Here is a 16,023-nt window from a genome sequence, read left to right on the forward strand (position 1 = left end):
AGGAGTTTTTCTTTGTGTACATAAATTTTAATAGTGCGTTCACATCATTATGACACAGGACTGTGCCTGAGAATGGAAAGATACAAATTATGTAAAGTGAATAATAAAAGAAGAACTTTAAATAAAATATTTCAGTAATCAAACAAACATCTTGAATTGTGAATTGTTGAAATCAATATACTACACATCAGCCTTCAGACTTGTTGCTGACTTGTAGAGTGAAATCCCAGCATGCAGTCCATTGCACAATCAAATAATGCATCTCTATGTGCAGTATTCTCTGTTTTCAATAACAAGCCAAAGTTCCTCCTATTGCTGAAATACATCGTTCCCACTTGATCTTTAACACACAGACTTCAGTCGGTTGAGCTCATGTGACCACTCACTGCAGAGCGCAATCAAACCAGTCAGATTTCACCACAATACTCCCTCTAAAATGCTCCAACCACTGGCGTCTCTGTGCAGCCGCAGCATAATATAGACATAAATCAGAATTTCAAAGAGAGATTGATCTGAATGAACAAAAGCAAGAGTTTTCTAGTAGCGCTACAAGCCTGTTCTAAGGCAGTTATATCAGCATTCTCACATGCTAATAGTGATTTAAAGCTGTGCAGTTTTTATCAGGTTCGCTATCTTAGATACTAACATTTGCTAATTAGCGTAAAGCATAAAATACAATTGCAGGCAACGAGAACATTGTTAGTTTTGCAGATATTTTCTCACGAACCAAAACAAACTCAAGTTTTGATGGATGATGGGGTTTATCAACAACTAAAGTTAGCACAGTTTATCTTGAGTGCGACATAAAAAATTCATGACCAAGCTCAGGCGGTATCCTCTTAGGACAATAGCAACGTCTAAAACCTTGTGAATGATAATCTATTCAACAGTTTTTTTGTTTTCTGACATCTTAGTCTGGACTAAAGTTTGGGTGGTCTAACTGAATGATGCAGTGATCCACAGAGCCTCACCACCGACATGGCTAAAAAGGTTATTATGTGGCGATCATAAGTATCAAAAGACGGAGGCATGTTTTCAAAATTGTGCTTGAAAAGTGTTTTTATGAGTCCAAACGCCCACTTAGAACCATACCAAGTTTACACTCTTCCCACTTTATGCCTCCAGGGAGTTAAATAATTTGCTTGGACAAAACCAATCTTGGCAGTGACGGACTGCAGCTGAGCCCTCCTGACTGAAAAAGGTGAGAAAATTTTAATCTGTGTCTGGCTTTTTTCCCCCCTTTCTACCCATTTTCTGTATCTCTGTGCCCCTGTGTTGCTCTAGTGGCCTCCATGCTGCTGCTGAGGAACAGTAGGGCGTAGACCAGCTAATTACACTGCCATCTGTACTCTCACACTGCCACTCTGACTAAATGTTTTGCTGCCACACGACATGCTCAAGTACGCACATATAGGCAGCACAGATGGGAGCTGATGACTACACTAATAGGTGTCACTTGGTGCTGTGACTCCGGCGGTCCACAGAGAGGAGGAGGGTTGTTGAAAGGAAGTATTTAAACTAGTAAGAGATCACATTTCTATGTAAGAGCTGTGTTCATTTGCTCTGCTGCTAAACATAAGCTCATGGAGCACTGCCCTAGCCTAGCCGCGCTAGACAACCCACGGCAACGAATTTAATTCTCTGCCAGGGTGGGTCTAGTTACCCTCGGTAAGCCTCGAGGTTGGATGCTCCTAAAACTGACGGATCACCATGAAGTGTAGAGTCAGAAGGCGGGTGTAACTAAGTGACGACAGAGGCGTGACGATTCTGACAGAAACAACCGGAAACAACTAGCCTAGCCGCGCTAGACAACCCACGGCAACAAATTTAATTCTCTGCCAGGGTCGACAACAAAAACGACAACAGTCGTTGAGCTCCATTAGCACAGACTCTGAATAACCTTTCTGTTAACATGTCTGTAATATACTTGAGCTTCACCCATTGACTGTATAAATAAGGCTTCACCGAACTAACGCATCCTCTGATTTCCGGCACTCTAGGAACTACGTCAGCCTATTCGTTGCGCTGATTGGTTGTATACCTACCCAAATGCTGCAGAGTGATTTGAAAGACAACCGTTTAGCCCGCCTCCCTCCCTGTCGAGAGTTCCTCGACCCTTGTGTCTTCAGACCTGGGTCTAGCGCGGCTAGGCTAGCACTGCCCATCAGTCTGTCAGTGTTGCCTTTGTAAGTTTGCAGCATTTTTACAAGCAGAAAAAAACAATAACACATAAAAGGAAAGGAGAAAACCCAGATGAACATAATATGGGCTCTTTAAATTTGAAGTGAAACAATCACATGAATACACCTGCAGAGCAACAGCAATAAAGTAGGTGCGATTTGAAATTTACGGACGCGGTAAATAACTTTCGGTACAAATACTGAAGCAGTACTGTAACACATTATTGAATAATCAAGTAAATAATGTATTTTATTTGCACAAAATTTGAATTTAGATACGCTAAAATCACCTGATTTTAAACAAATATTGCACATTACAACATGACTAGAAGAGGACATTACATCTCTGTGGAGTTGGGACTGGAAAATCATTATTTTTGACATCTCAGCTCATCTGTTATGTGTTTCTGTGGTAGCTATGTGCTAACTAACACAAGTACAAGAGTCATTAGACCGTCTTGTTATAGAGGTGAAGTTCAGTCCTGGAGACTGTACAGCAGTAATTACATCTAATAACATTTAAAACCAGATGCATCATCCTCTTCCTCCAAAGCCCTACATACATTTAGGATATATTTGTACATAAAATCTAAATTTATTGTTCCCTGTTGTTATGAACAGCCACTGAATGAACAGCAAGCTGTAACCTTCAAGTAAATAATGGTGGGTTACTCCTAATTATAACCCTGATGATATAATCTTTTAATACATCAAAACGTGAACTAAAACTGAAAGATGACATCAGTATGGCAGAGAGCCCCGTTTCACAAAACAACAAACTAACCAGGTTCCTCATTATGACACTGTGAAACTGACTCAATTATTCTTGCAGCGTTGTGATGTAAGGCTGGTTAGAGGCTGTAGTTGAGTGTGTGAACAATACATGTATGTAAATGTACTTTTACATTCGACCTCATGATAACACAGGAAAAACAGTCACAAGCTTTAAGTTGATAATAACAACAGATCTTCCATGTATCATGTGCTGCTCCACAGAAAAGTCGAACATCTCTTCCACAGCGCTGACATGAACTCTCTATTTTAATCTGTTGCGTTTCAAAAATATTTCCGGTTCCAGATCAAAGCTGCCAACTCACAGAAACAGACACTGAATCAGAGGCCAGAGGAGCCAGAATTATTCTACAACTTCATACAGTCAGTTCTCCTTTTGAAAGACAAAAATAGATGCTGAAGCCTTGGTTGAGCTGGCACAACACTTAGTCTTGTCCTCTAGTCAAAACAACAATGTGCTCATGTCTTGGCAAAATATCACAGGAAGTCTTATAATGGGACATCTGATTATCTTGCATCTGATTAGCGAGAATAAGTTACGTCTTCTAAGATCCAAAAACATGATGTAATCTTAATTGGAGACAGTAAAATCCTCCAGTATTCATGGCAGGATATTTTTTTTCTAAGCCTCTTTTTCTGGACTTTACAACAACTATACTCAGTCTTTTAAAATAGATGTAGTTCAAAATAGTGACAGACCAGTTCATGGATTAACTGAGCCAATTAACTGCCATTCTGATGGCGCAGGCTGATTGAAGGCCCACAAAGCTGGGAAACAAAAACATACTGTATGTTAGAAATTAGTCATTCTACATAGAGATCTCGTGTTACTAGATGAGCTAAGATCAGTCTGCAAACAGCAGCACAGCGCTCTGGCAACAGGAATAGACATGATACGCCTACTGCAACAACAATATGCTATCTGCTAATACATGCTGTTAAGTGCACAACATGATATCAGCATTATATACTATACACTAGCAAAAAAATATCACCCACGAGTTAAAAATATACATAAATAGTCATATAAAAGCATCCTGATTAAGCTTATTATATGAGGATAGGGAATGCTTTTCAATTAGATAACTAAAGCAGCTTAATTACTAATCATTTATCACATTCATTTAAGGCAGCAATTGAATATGAATGGCTGCGGAGTGATGCTAGTGAATAATGCAACATTTCACAAAATGATGACAAATGATAGCAATTCAAAGAGCAGAATGGAGAAAAAAAAAAAAAATCACAGTTTTGGTCTCTGTTTTTTTTTTTTGCCATCTGTTGTCGTGTGGGGCCGCCAGCTTTACAGCAAAACTCTGTCGTCACCATCAGGTGGAAGAAACTTCGAATAGCTCACTGCCACTTTTCTGACTGGAGAATTTGCTTCCAGTCCAGGAAAATTATAAACCACAATATTCTGTAACGGCCTGCCTGACATAGTGCGCCACCGTTTTTATTTCACATTTTATTTCATATTTATGTAAATCACACCGGCTGCTCTGCTGCTCGCTGCACCAAATGATATTAAAACTGCTTCAAATGGACCCTGAAGTTCATTTTTACTGACGACTGCCTCTGGATTTTACACACTAAATAGGCATTACCCTGTAAATTTAATTTCTGCGTGGATTTAATTTTCCTCCTCTAAGTCCAGCTTCTTCCATCTCAGCTGAAAGGCTCTGTTACAGCATGTTGCATCAGCCTATCCACAGAACACCACACACACAGCGTGGTACAAATTACATTATCCACTACAAATCTGACAATGCGCTGATCTAACACACCCTGAGACTATCTGAGGCCTGGATCCTTTTCTAATTCTACATGCAGACACATAACAATGATGCTGCTACATTATGTACTGAGAGCACCTGTTTAAGCACCATAATCCAGTGCAAACATGACGGACCAGAAGCTTCAAAATGTCTGCTAATGCTCTCAGGTCCGCTGACACTGAGGCACGCACAAGCACACACAGTCACTTACGCACACAAGGTCTAATTTAGTACAAGTACAAACAGTGAGAAGCCTGACAATTCCCCTTTTAACAGCCATTTACATGCACCCTGCCAGCAAATGATGGAGAGGGAAAAAAAGGCCCACACACTTATTTCTGGACCCACGTCAGACTCACCAGCTTCTGGAACAAATGCCCCACAGTAACCTTCTCGTCCCACTGCTGGATGCTGGGTAAGAGGGCATCGTAGAACTCTTTGTGGATCTCAAAGATGTCCTGGATTTTGTAGAAGATGGTTTCTATCTGCTGGATGGTCAGGACGGGCTGGGAGGTTGTAGCTGTGGCCTTCAGGGGCCGCATGGGCTGGACGGGCGGGAAACAGAGACAGATTCAGTGAACATGTCAGCTAAAGAGGAGGCTATCAGGTGAGCTCATCAGCATCATTCATCTATGCAATGAGTCTAATAAATAGGTTGAAGTCGTGTCTAATTCAGAGTGGGCTGTGAGAACAACTCGGGGCAATTAATTGGCTGATCAGTGGCCTAATTGGGCCAATCCCTGAAAGAAAAAAGTTTCAATGTGTCACCCGGTAATAAACATGTAATCTTAGCCTGACTCTCTCCTAAACTGTGATGCTTCTGAGCCGGGAAGATTGCACAGCAGCTCAGTTAATCACAGAGATGTGTGGAGTGTTCATGGTGGGTGGGGGTGGGGACGAGGGCTCTGAATTACAGTGAAAACAAAAGCTTTCACGTCAGTTCTCTCGTGCTAATGATGAGTCAGGCTCACGCTGATTGCAGAGGCCGCACGAAGGCGCATCACACAAGCTGGCTCGTTTTTAAAAGCACCGACGATGACTGCAGACGCCCGCTCGACACCCACACGTGGTCTGGATACGACGGCAGAGCGGCTGACTGCAAGTTCTTTATCACATTTGACAAATGTGTTAAAGAGATGAATTAATTTGCAGACTGGTCACCCTATTGAATTTGTTTTTTCATGCTATCGCTTTCATTACAGGATGTGAACAGGCTTTTAGGGGTGACTAATCATGACATTTGGCACAATCAGTCCATGTACGGTAAAGGCGATGAGTTTGTAATACCTTATTTAACAGAAATGCTCCTGTTATCGTTGGCTATAGGTTAAATAAAATGTCATTTATGTCAGAGGAAATGAAGCTATTTAACACAACTGATTAAAAGATCTTTATCCCTTATTATTTCAGCGCTGGTGATTTTCCTCTGGCGCTGGCTAAAAGTGGTTTGTGGTGCCAAAAAATCCTCAATGCATTAAAACACCAGTAGAAAAGGAGATCTGTTTTTCTCTTTAAAAAAAAAAACTGCAGGTTTGTGTCTGCACTAACAAAGAAAACACAGTTTTAAAGTTTGATCCTTGCTTTTTATTATTTTATTGATGCTCTCTTACCTCCAGTGGTAAAAAGATGCTCTAGAAATAGTAATACATTTACAATGATAATAATAATGATATAATTATTATCATTATCAATCTTACTACCATTCATATTATATCACATCATCTTATTACTACTGCAGTGGATCTGTTTTTTGTCCTTTCTATGAGTTACCTCCTAAGACGTTAATAACTGACAGTGGTTTGCACCAAGTATAAACTTAAATATATCCTCACCAGTCATCCCAGATTTAGTCAAACACCATATTTGGTCACACAGAAAAACAGCACAAATTCTGTCTGCAAATCCTGGACTTGCCTGTAGTTTTATTAGTGTAAACAAAAACCTGTCGAATGTGAAAAATGTTAAGAAGCAAAAGCACAAGTGTGATCACACTGTGTATTTTAGAGTTTCTCTCAATGACAGAGGAAGTGGAGGAGGACTCTGCGCTGGTCTAATTGTATAATGACTTGTCATGTCGTCACCGAGGCCTGAAATGGACAGAACTGAGAGTCAGACCAGATTTCTGCCAACATTAGCAATTTGTTTAACACACCGAGTGACTACTAAGTAAAGCTTCTTGTGGTTTATTGGTGGATGTTTTGCATATTAACTGCTGCGTGACTGAATGGTTAGAGATTGTAACTTAATGTTGTATTTGATGTCAAACTGACAGCATGTCAGTGGAAGGTATGGCTGACAGAGGCAGGATATGACGTAGTGGCTTAACATGGGGAAGCACGTTGGGTTAGAGTTTCAGGAAGCTGCTATGACTGTGGTCCTGCTCTCAGTATGACCATCAACCACCAATAATGTTCACACGGACCTGCACCAATGAGCACAACTGCAGCACTGCAACCAGAGATGGCTACTCGTTTCTTTTTTGTGTGTGTTTTTTTTTGTCTCTCTGTGTGGGAATATGTGTGTCTCACCAGTAGCAGGGCCTCCAGTTGGTTAATGTAGATCTCCTCACTGGCCAGGAAACCAGACAGCACCAGTTTCTTCATCTCCAGCCCTTTCTCTATGTCTCCCTGCAGGAGAAAACAAACCTGACTGTAATAAGCATGCAGATATACGTTTCACAAACATCAGCACAAACACACACACACACACAGACACACACCCACACACACACAATAAAGATCCTTTGCTAACATGTTTATATCCAGGGTTCAGTCCTAACCATATTAGAGTACTATGAGTTCAGCTCATTTCCTGGATGATGCCACTGCAGTTGCCACATCAGCTAAACATGACATTAATACACACACGTTCTAAGTGCACAGGAATGCACAGCAACTGTACACGGGGAGTGTTTACTAATCTGAGAACATGTAAATGGCTTGCTTCCTCTATGGAAAGTCTTATTCCTACTGCTTCCAGGCATGTGCTGTATTTTGAATTCAATATCAAGGAAGTGTTGAGAAACATGAAACGAGTGCAAAAACAAGACACGCTCGTACTTTTATCCACATATTTTGAAGAAAATAACAATTAGAACGAAAATATTTAAGTATGAAAAGAAAAACTCTTTGAAAATATAGCAACAGTTTAGCTGGTTCTATTAAAATAATCAGAAAAAAACACAGGTTTTCTATGATTTGTATGAAAAAAATAAAGGACATCACAGGGAATTGTTGGATTTTTGATGCTCTTTGCCCTGGTGCCTACTGATAAAGGTGGGACATTTGAACGACACAAGGGAAAATTTGCTTTTTCAATCATTTGTTCAACAAAATTATCAACAAATGTAATATTCATCCGTGGAAAAAGTAAGTAGACCCATGGAGTCAGACTCTGGTATTGCCTCCTTTAGCAGAAATAACTACTTGCAACTTCTTTGCATAATTGTCCACCACACCACATTGGCTTTGCTGAAATTTCTGACCGCTCTCCCATTAAAAATTCCTTCACTTGCAAAACATTTGAGGGTTTTCTCGCATACAGCCGATTTTAAAAGCCCTCACAACACTTCAATGGGATTTTCTAGGCTATCCTGTAACAGTCCATTTCTCCTTTTTGAGCCATTCCTTGGTGGATTTTCTGGTGTGCTTTGGATCATTATCCTTTTGAAAGGTTCTCTTCTGGTTCAGCTGTCTGACAGAGGGCCTTGCATTATTGAAGCGTTCTTTGATACCGCACAGAACTCCGAGCTGAACCAAGTTGGAGACTTCTTTTAGCATCAATGCGCTGCTCTTGGGCTGAACTTGCAATGACGGCAGGTCATGGGCAAATTGTCATTTCAGTCCATCCATCATGTGCCACTTATCCATAACCAGGTCATGGTGGCAGCAGGCTCTGCAGGACATTCTGAATGTCCATCCTGCCAGCATTGTTTTCCAGTTACTTCTGGGGGTGGTCCCAAGGCATTCCCAGACCAGATAAACATGAAATCACTCCAGCATGTTCTATATCTACCCAATGGGCCTTATCCCAGTTCAGCATGGAAAACATTCAGAAACGGTACCCAGGAGGAACCTGAACGAGTTGTGTGATACATGTCAGCTGGCAGCTGCTGCTGCTGCTTGAGTTTTAGTTTCAAAAATGATCAAATGGTTGCTTGTTGTAAGAAGCAAAAACTGCTCTCTTACTTTTTCACAAGACCATATATTTGTTTCCCTGTTTAGCCCCATCCATGGCAGTGTGAATCTTTTCCCAGCATGCACTGAGCAGATGAAAGCATATCACAGAGCTCATCATCATAGAGCATAAAGACATCAAGTTCTACATGTCCAGTCTACCTGATGGATCTGTTAATGACTGCTCTTCATAATATGCTTGAGCAAACACCGACCAGGCTGTACAAACATCCTTCCTGTATTTAGACTGCAAGCTAGCAATAAAATACATAAAACGGTGTGTGAAGGTGTGAAAGTGTTAATTGACACATATCCAGTACATTATTGTATTTACATTATGATTTACACTCTGAAAGGTAAGAAGGGTGTTAATATAATGTGATCTAAACCAGCCAGCTCACGCCAATTTATTCATAAAACACATTTTAAAAAGTTGTTGATCAAAACAATTGATATGTGTGAAAGCTACGAAAGCTCATTCACACCTTCCTGCTTAATAAAACTGCAAATCTGAACAGTATTTCCCTCACAGAGCAGCTGTTAAACATTCACTCTTTGCCCTGTGTGCTGAAGAAACATATGTCCAATAAACCAGAGAAAGTGACACGCAAGTAAGTGTTGCATATACTTTAAGAGTGGCCAAAGACCAGCTATGAAAGCAGAAAGGAAGATTAATTATTAACACAGGCAGGTCCTTACAATGATATCAGCACACTGGCACTGTCTGATAAGAGAAGGAAGGAGCCATGACCTCATCGTTAACCCAATCAGGACTGACATCCACCTGCTGACACTGGTGTTATCCCTCAAGATAGAAGGTCTACTGTGGGGTACAGTATTTACAGCTTGTGTATATTATAGCATTTTACTCTAAAATTCTGAATTCAAAGACTATGAGGAATTACTTCTGGGGAACAACTGGCATTTCTGAGAAACTACTACCTTCCAATTATTCACCTACAAAATGCACAGCAAACAGGAGAAGTATTAAACTTTTCGAACCATGTTTAGATGATTTCAAAGAGCCTGTTTCTAGTCACATACCAAAATACTGCGATATTCCCAGCCTTGACGCTTCATCTCACTCTGACTGGCAGTTTTTACACGTAACAGTGTGACAAAAGAAAAACCAGGGCTGACAGTTTTCAGAACTGATCGGTCAAACGTTTTTCAGGGAGGGAAATTGTTCAAATCTTCACATTTCTTCAAGGTTGCATTTACATTTTTACTTCAGCACATTCATGGAGGACTGAGCCTCTGAGGTACAAGTTCTCAGTCTGTTTTAAAGCTGCTATCCCTTGAAAGAAACTAAAGCCTCACTCAAAATGAGTCACACTTTTGAAACTGAAAGATGCATCTTTGATATGCGAGCCATGCTGCTCCTGTTCACCATTTATTTTAAGCACCACAAACATACAAAACATCTCCGGGACAAGTCACTGTGTTCTCACTGAAATTACATCTCAGAGGTACTTCTACTACTTTTTAATAGCTCCATCTTTGCCCGAGATGGAACGCCAGATCTCCCATAGGTGCCTTGACCCTTGCCTAAACAACAAAGTGTTGGAGACATGCTCAGCTCACTCTTTCAGTAACAAATATGTCACAGCAAGACGGGGAAAAAAAGAGACAGGAAAAAGAATATTTTCCCTCTGCTGTACAAAGAGCTTCTGTGTGGCGAGAGGGCAAGATGAGAAATACATGAGCGGTGAAAGGATTTTTTCCACAGCAACCTGCTCCTGTGAGTGGACTTCCAAATGAAGTTTACAGAAAAACACTGCATGCTTTCCTAGTGTGCCCTCTGGTCTCATTCTGAGTGATAACGGAGCTGATATCATTAGGGACCAGCAACAGTGTAAAGCAGCCCAGCTCTCTGTCAGCACATCTACTGGGAGGAGCACACGCACAAACAAACACACAAAGACAGAAGTTAGCCCGAGAAACAGAAAGCAGACGTCTTTAACGAGCAGCAGCGTGAAGAGACATGTGCTGCCGCCTCATCAGGCCTCGCTGACACGCCAACGGCTGTCACACACACTTTTACAGCACAGATGGCTCATGGAGCAGCGCAGAGTGACGCCACATCACACCAGGACTCCAAGCAGGACTTTCCACTGTGCTATGTATAGCAAAGCCTGCTCAGAGTGCTAGCATTGCAAAAGTGCAGATGTGCGTACATGATGTGTGTGTGTTTTTCCTGCATCCAGCCGTCCAGCCCCCTGCCTCACCTTGAACTGTCTATGTATCGGAGTGATGGGCTCCAGCTCCCCATCTCCATAGTCAAACACCTCCTCATCCTCCTCCAGCACCCTGTCCAAGTAGCACAGCGCCTCCTCCTCTTCCTCCTCCATGGTTCTTTCTTCCCTTCCCTTTCTTTCACCTCCTCCTCTCCTCTTTCTGGCTCCAAAATCCCTTCTTCAGGGCCTGCCCGGACACATCAGTGTTTTCCCTTCAGAGCAAGTCGTCTGGACGCCGAGAGAGAGAAAGAGAGAGGACCCCGCCTACACAACCCCACCCCCTTCCTCTGCTGGGCTTCCTGGTGTTTGTGTGTGCGAGCCACTGTTCCACCTCGGTCGATGAGGTCTGCCCTCCCCTCTACAGCTGCCCCTCCCCTCACAAATAATGCTATCCAGCCACTTCCTTGATGGCTACACAAGCCATTTCTTTATGAGCTTCAGTGGGAGAGCCAGTGTGCTTCATTTTCTCCATTTCTTCTTTAATTCTCTCTTCCGTTCTGTTCAGGCCAAAGCCACTTCCTCATCACACAAACATACAGTTTCCCTCTTTCTCGTATCACTGCATGCTACAGAGTTGATTTCTCTCGCCTCCTCTCTGGCCATTGTCTCTATTGATCTGCTGAGAGTCTTGGATGCTGAATTGGGACCAGCTAATGTGCTACTAGCACGGCTGATTCCAATTACAGGTCACATACTTCAGTGGCCGCACAGTTAGAGGCGTTTCAGAGGCAGAACATAAAGACTGTGTTAAAAACGGTGCTTGTGTGCACCAAGAAAAGCCAGAAAATGAAAAACCCTGGTGACTAGAAATTAAACAAAAAAATACACATCAGTCAACATGTGATGATTTAATTTTGTGTGTTTTTATGAATGAATACAGTTCAATTGCTATGACTTCTCACCCTGATCCTGACCTTAAGGTGCCACTTCACAGGAAGTAACACCCGCTGCTGCTCTACAGTGCAAACCTCTCTCTTGCTTTTCTTCAAACCTAATTTCTCTGGATGTCTGGCTCAGGATTTTAGTTCTGTGAGTTATGTGAGCTGTTTAAACAGGCGTGTGCTGTGAAATCTAGGCTATTTTCTCAAGTTTGTAACCTCCTAGCCTACATTATGTAGGTCACACTTATTTTACAAGCCAAGGACTTGGAAGAGTGTGAGGAAGATAAAGTAAATTTAGGCTTGTGGCTTAGATTTCTAGGTCAGTGCCATTACAAGTCAATAATATTATGGGCAGTAAAGGTCTTTAAAGAACAGGACATAGGAAAGAAAACAATGTCAGACCTATAGCAGGACACAGCAGAACAAGTAGAAAATACAAGCATTAAAAACAAAAAACGTACAACACCCTTTATCCTTAGACTGTCCAGTTAAATAAGGGAAAATTCGTTAAAGATGGAGAAATAAAGAGCAAAGACTCCTTAAACAACACAGGTGTACTTGAACTAAAACACCAAAACCGTCAGTATTTAACTCTTAACTACGTAACTTTTCATACATCATGCTGCACATGGGCTTCTTAGCATGGAGCTGTCAGCATTCTCATGTTAACAGATGAAAGGCGTGTGCAAACGCAGCGGAAAGAATGGAAGACTTCACAAGGGAGTGAGGAGGGAAGCGGAAAGACCTTTAGAGTTCATGAGGCAGCAGCATCAGATGTTGAATCCTTCAGAAACGCTCTTCCACAGAAACCGCTCTGACGCTTGTTAAGACAGAATGGGCATTTATGCAACCTTCGTACCAACCAGAAAGTAAAAAGCAGCTTTTCCTCAAATATGAATCTGCTGGCACTTTAGAAAACAGGAAAGGTGGCCTGTGTAAAAGTCTCAGAAATGCATGAACTCGTTAGATCTTTATTGACTCATTAGGATTTGTAAGGCAAGTCGAGAGCTGTCCCTTCAAGTCAGCCAGTGAAAAATCAACCATCAAAAACTGTGTACTTTGCTTACTGTATAGAGGAGACGCCAAGAGCACTAGAAATCTACATTATCTAGCTATGAACTATTCCTAACAGTGTGCAAGAATAAGTATTTCATTGATTGTTGTGTTGTTTTTAATCTGTTTATTCTAATATCTGTCTTTAACTTTCATTTATTTAAACTTTAGTGTGATTTATTTCAGGGTTCTTGTTTCTTCTTAATTGCTGCTAAATTATTATTATTTTGACTTGGAGTCATGTACAAGAATTCCAGTGTACCTGTACAGTGATGTACCTGTGCAAATGGCAATAAATTCTATTCTACTCTAAGCGCTCATGGGCATTAAGTGGGTGAGTCTGGGGATTCGACCACTGAGAATTTTGAATATCAGGCACTATTTTTGCTGCATTCTGGTGAATTTTTATCAACCAATTTGCACCTTTTTTGCATCAATTTATAGTGCCATTTTAAATATATTAGAATATTATGTAGTAAGTCTCTCAGGCATTCTGTAGTATTTTCAAACATTTACTCAGCTGTGGGTAAACTTTTGGATTGACTGTATTTATTCCTATGTCCTCTTCTGTGTCTTTAACTTTAGGAACACCTCTAAATGTGAACGTGGAACATTTTCTATTCAATTATAATTTATGTTTATTTAATTAAGTCACAAACTCCTGGATTTTATTAGCTCAGGCTCAAAACTTTCTGCACATTCAGATCATATCACACATCATCAGTGTATACTGGAATGCGCCAACACAAATGCACTAGTCCTAAACAGTAAAATGTGATTAAAATCTACAAATTTGCAAGCAATGGTGGTTTCCTTAAGGTGGAATTAAAACGGGCCCTTATAGAAACCCTGTGAGCTCAAACCAGCAGGCATTTTTAACCATAATGTACCCTGAAAATCAAACATAGTCCACATATTTATTTCATTTTTAAGAGAGACTTAAGGCTCCCCAGAGTGACCATATTTAAAACCGACTAATGACTTGGCCTGCATTTCTTTAAGGCAGATTGCATTATTAAAGATATAAATTCTCATTAACATGATTCCATCCTGAGCTCCATCCTCCTGCAACAGGTCCCTGAACTAAACCCTGCAGATGTTACTACATTTTCAATGGTTCCACACATGAAAATCTAAAAATATTTGGTCTGCCTCATCTGTTCTTACCCCAGCTTGCCACTAGATGGAGACACATTTTCATTTACATGAGCTGACCTGAGCCCAGACTGACTCATAATCAACACAGCAGAGTAACAGGCTTGATAATTCAAAAACATTCCCTCTATTACAAGAAGACCAACAATCAAACCCACAGTGCTGTGATCATACAGTGAAAAAGCTCAGAATCAAGATGAAAACAGGGAAAATTAGAGAGTCAGCAGACAGTTTTAAAGAGCAAATAGTGAGGACGATGGGAAAATTCTCAAAGATATCAAAAGTGGGAAGACTTTTTCTCTTTAATATCTTCTCAACGTGTATAACGGAGAAACAGTATAATTCTCTCCAGCTATGAAAACGTAAAATCACACAAACAGAAATCAGGTTCTGCAGTTTTCACTAAAGGTTTTTAGAATTGTGCATAACAGCGGCTGTGATGGATGTGAAAGCCTGCCAGACTCTCTCTCTCTTTCTGAGAGTGTCAGAGTGCATGTGGGGGTCAGTTCAGTTCAGGGTCAACATGACTCCCACTGAGCCTCCACAGGGTGCTGCAGCACCCACTCACACACTGGTGGACACACAGGGGACACAGTGACAGTCATACAAACACATGCAAGGCCGCGAGGCATGAAAAGAGCTCTGCTAACCTCCAACCTACTGACACAGAGGACAGATTGACTACATGACAGGCTCTCAAATATGCAGATAAACACATTCGGGAATTATTCAGCATCTTCATAGATGTAGCATATACTGGAACTCGATGTCAGAAATGCATACAACAATAATGGCAAATTGTATTTCCACTTCATGAGAGCTTTTGCATCAGCTGTTCTAAGAGCCTGAGGTCTGCAAAGACTCAAGTACTGAGATTCACAGAAAACAGCAAGTGTTTCATATTCCCAGCAGCATCAGCAGCAGCTCATTTAAAATATCCAGAGGAGAAATGGCTTTTCTTCTTCACTTACTGCTGTGAAGGAACAAATGCAAGACTCTTTGCTTCCAATGTTTAAATTTTACACTGCAGATGCAAAGTAATGAACGGAAAATCCACCAAAGCAGGACTCTGAACACAGACTGAGTAGCAAATCACGTTGAATGACCAATTTTAAAAAGCATCAAAGTTTCAAACATCAGCAACTCTGAGGTTAAATATAGTCCTCAAATGCACTCCATTTACACTCAGACTGGCACATTGTTGCTGGTGGCGTCAAGCCCATCTGGGTCAGTGGTCATTTCCTGCTGCTGTGAATGCACCACCTGCAGTGCGCTGCGGGCAATCCAGCTATTGTGGCTAATCGTTAACAATTACAGTGGGTCAGGATCCGGCGGCCAACTACAGGAAGTGATGATCAGCAGACCAGAAATAAAACACATGATCCTGGAGTAAAATCATGCCAGGTGTAGCTCCTACTGCTGCTAAGAAGGAGAAAAGCTGGCTTAAGATCACCTTTATTACATATACGTCAGAATGCTAGGGCGTAAATTTCAATGCCTGCTAATAGGATTTCCTTTCAAACACATTATTGAGCTATTTTTAGAGTAACATGTTTATAGAACAGTAAACGCGTAGTTAAGTTACATGATCATCATATGGTAATATAGTCACATACGGACTGCTCTATAGATTGGACAAACACAGCCTCTCTGGTTGGAGATCAAACCCCTAAAAATTCATCCATGCCTACCAACATTACATGTTTAGAAGTTTTTCAAGAAAATAATCCCTTCTCTACACCGTTTCTTCTTTTAGAATCCATTCATCCATTATC

At 41.1% G+C, this 16,023-nt stretch overlaps 1 protein-coding gene across 3 annotated transcripts in view; it reads right to left on the bottom strand.

The window, feature by feature from the left end:
- Nucleotides 1–16,023, bottom strand: part of abr (ABR activator of RhoGEF and GTPase) — a 169,182-nt gene that overhangs the window by 85,284 nt on the left and 67,875 nt on the right. For 2 of the 3 annotated variants that reach the window (XM_022194926.2, XM_022194927.2), the window contains exons 3-4: nt 7,276–7,374; nt 5,107–5,292 (exon numbers count right to left, since the gene is read on the bottom strand). In XM_022194926.2, coding sequence (XP_022050618.1) covers nt 5,107–5,292; nt 7,276–7,374 — 285 coding nt within the window. Of the gene's footprint in view, nt 1–5,106; nt 5,293–7,275; nt 7,375–11,150; nt 11,303–16,023 lie in introns of those variants that run through there. The other variant, XM_022194928.2, reaches the window with a different exon arrangement.

The sequence above is a fragment of the Acanthochromis polyacanthus genome, chromosome 17 (genome assembly GCF_021347895.1).
Source record: "Acanthochromis polyacanthus isolate Apoly-LR-REF ecotype Palm Island chromosome 17, KAUST_Apoly_ChrSc, whole genome shotgun sequence".
Lineage (NCBI taxonomy): Eukaryota > Metazoa > Chordata > Actinopteri > Pomacentridae > Acanthochromis > Acanthochromis polyacanthus.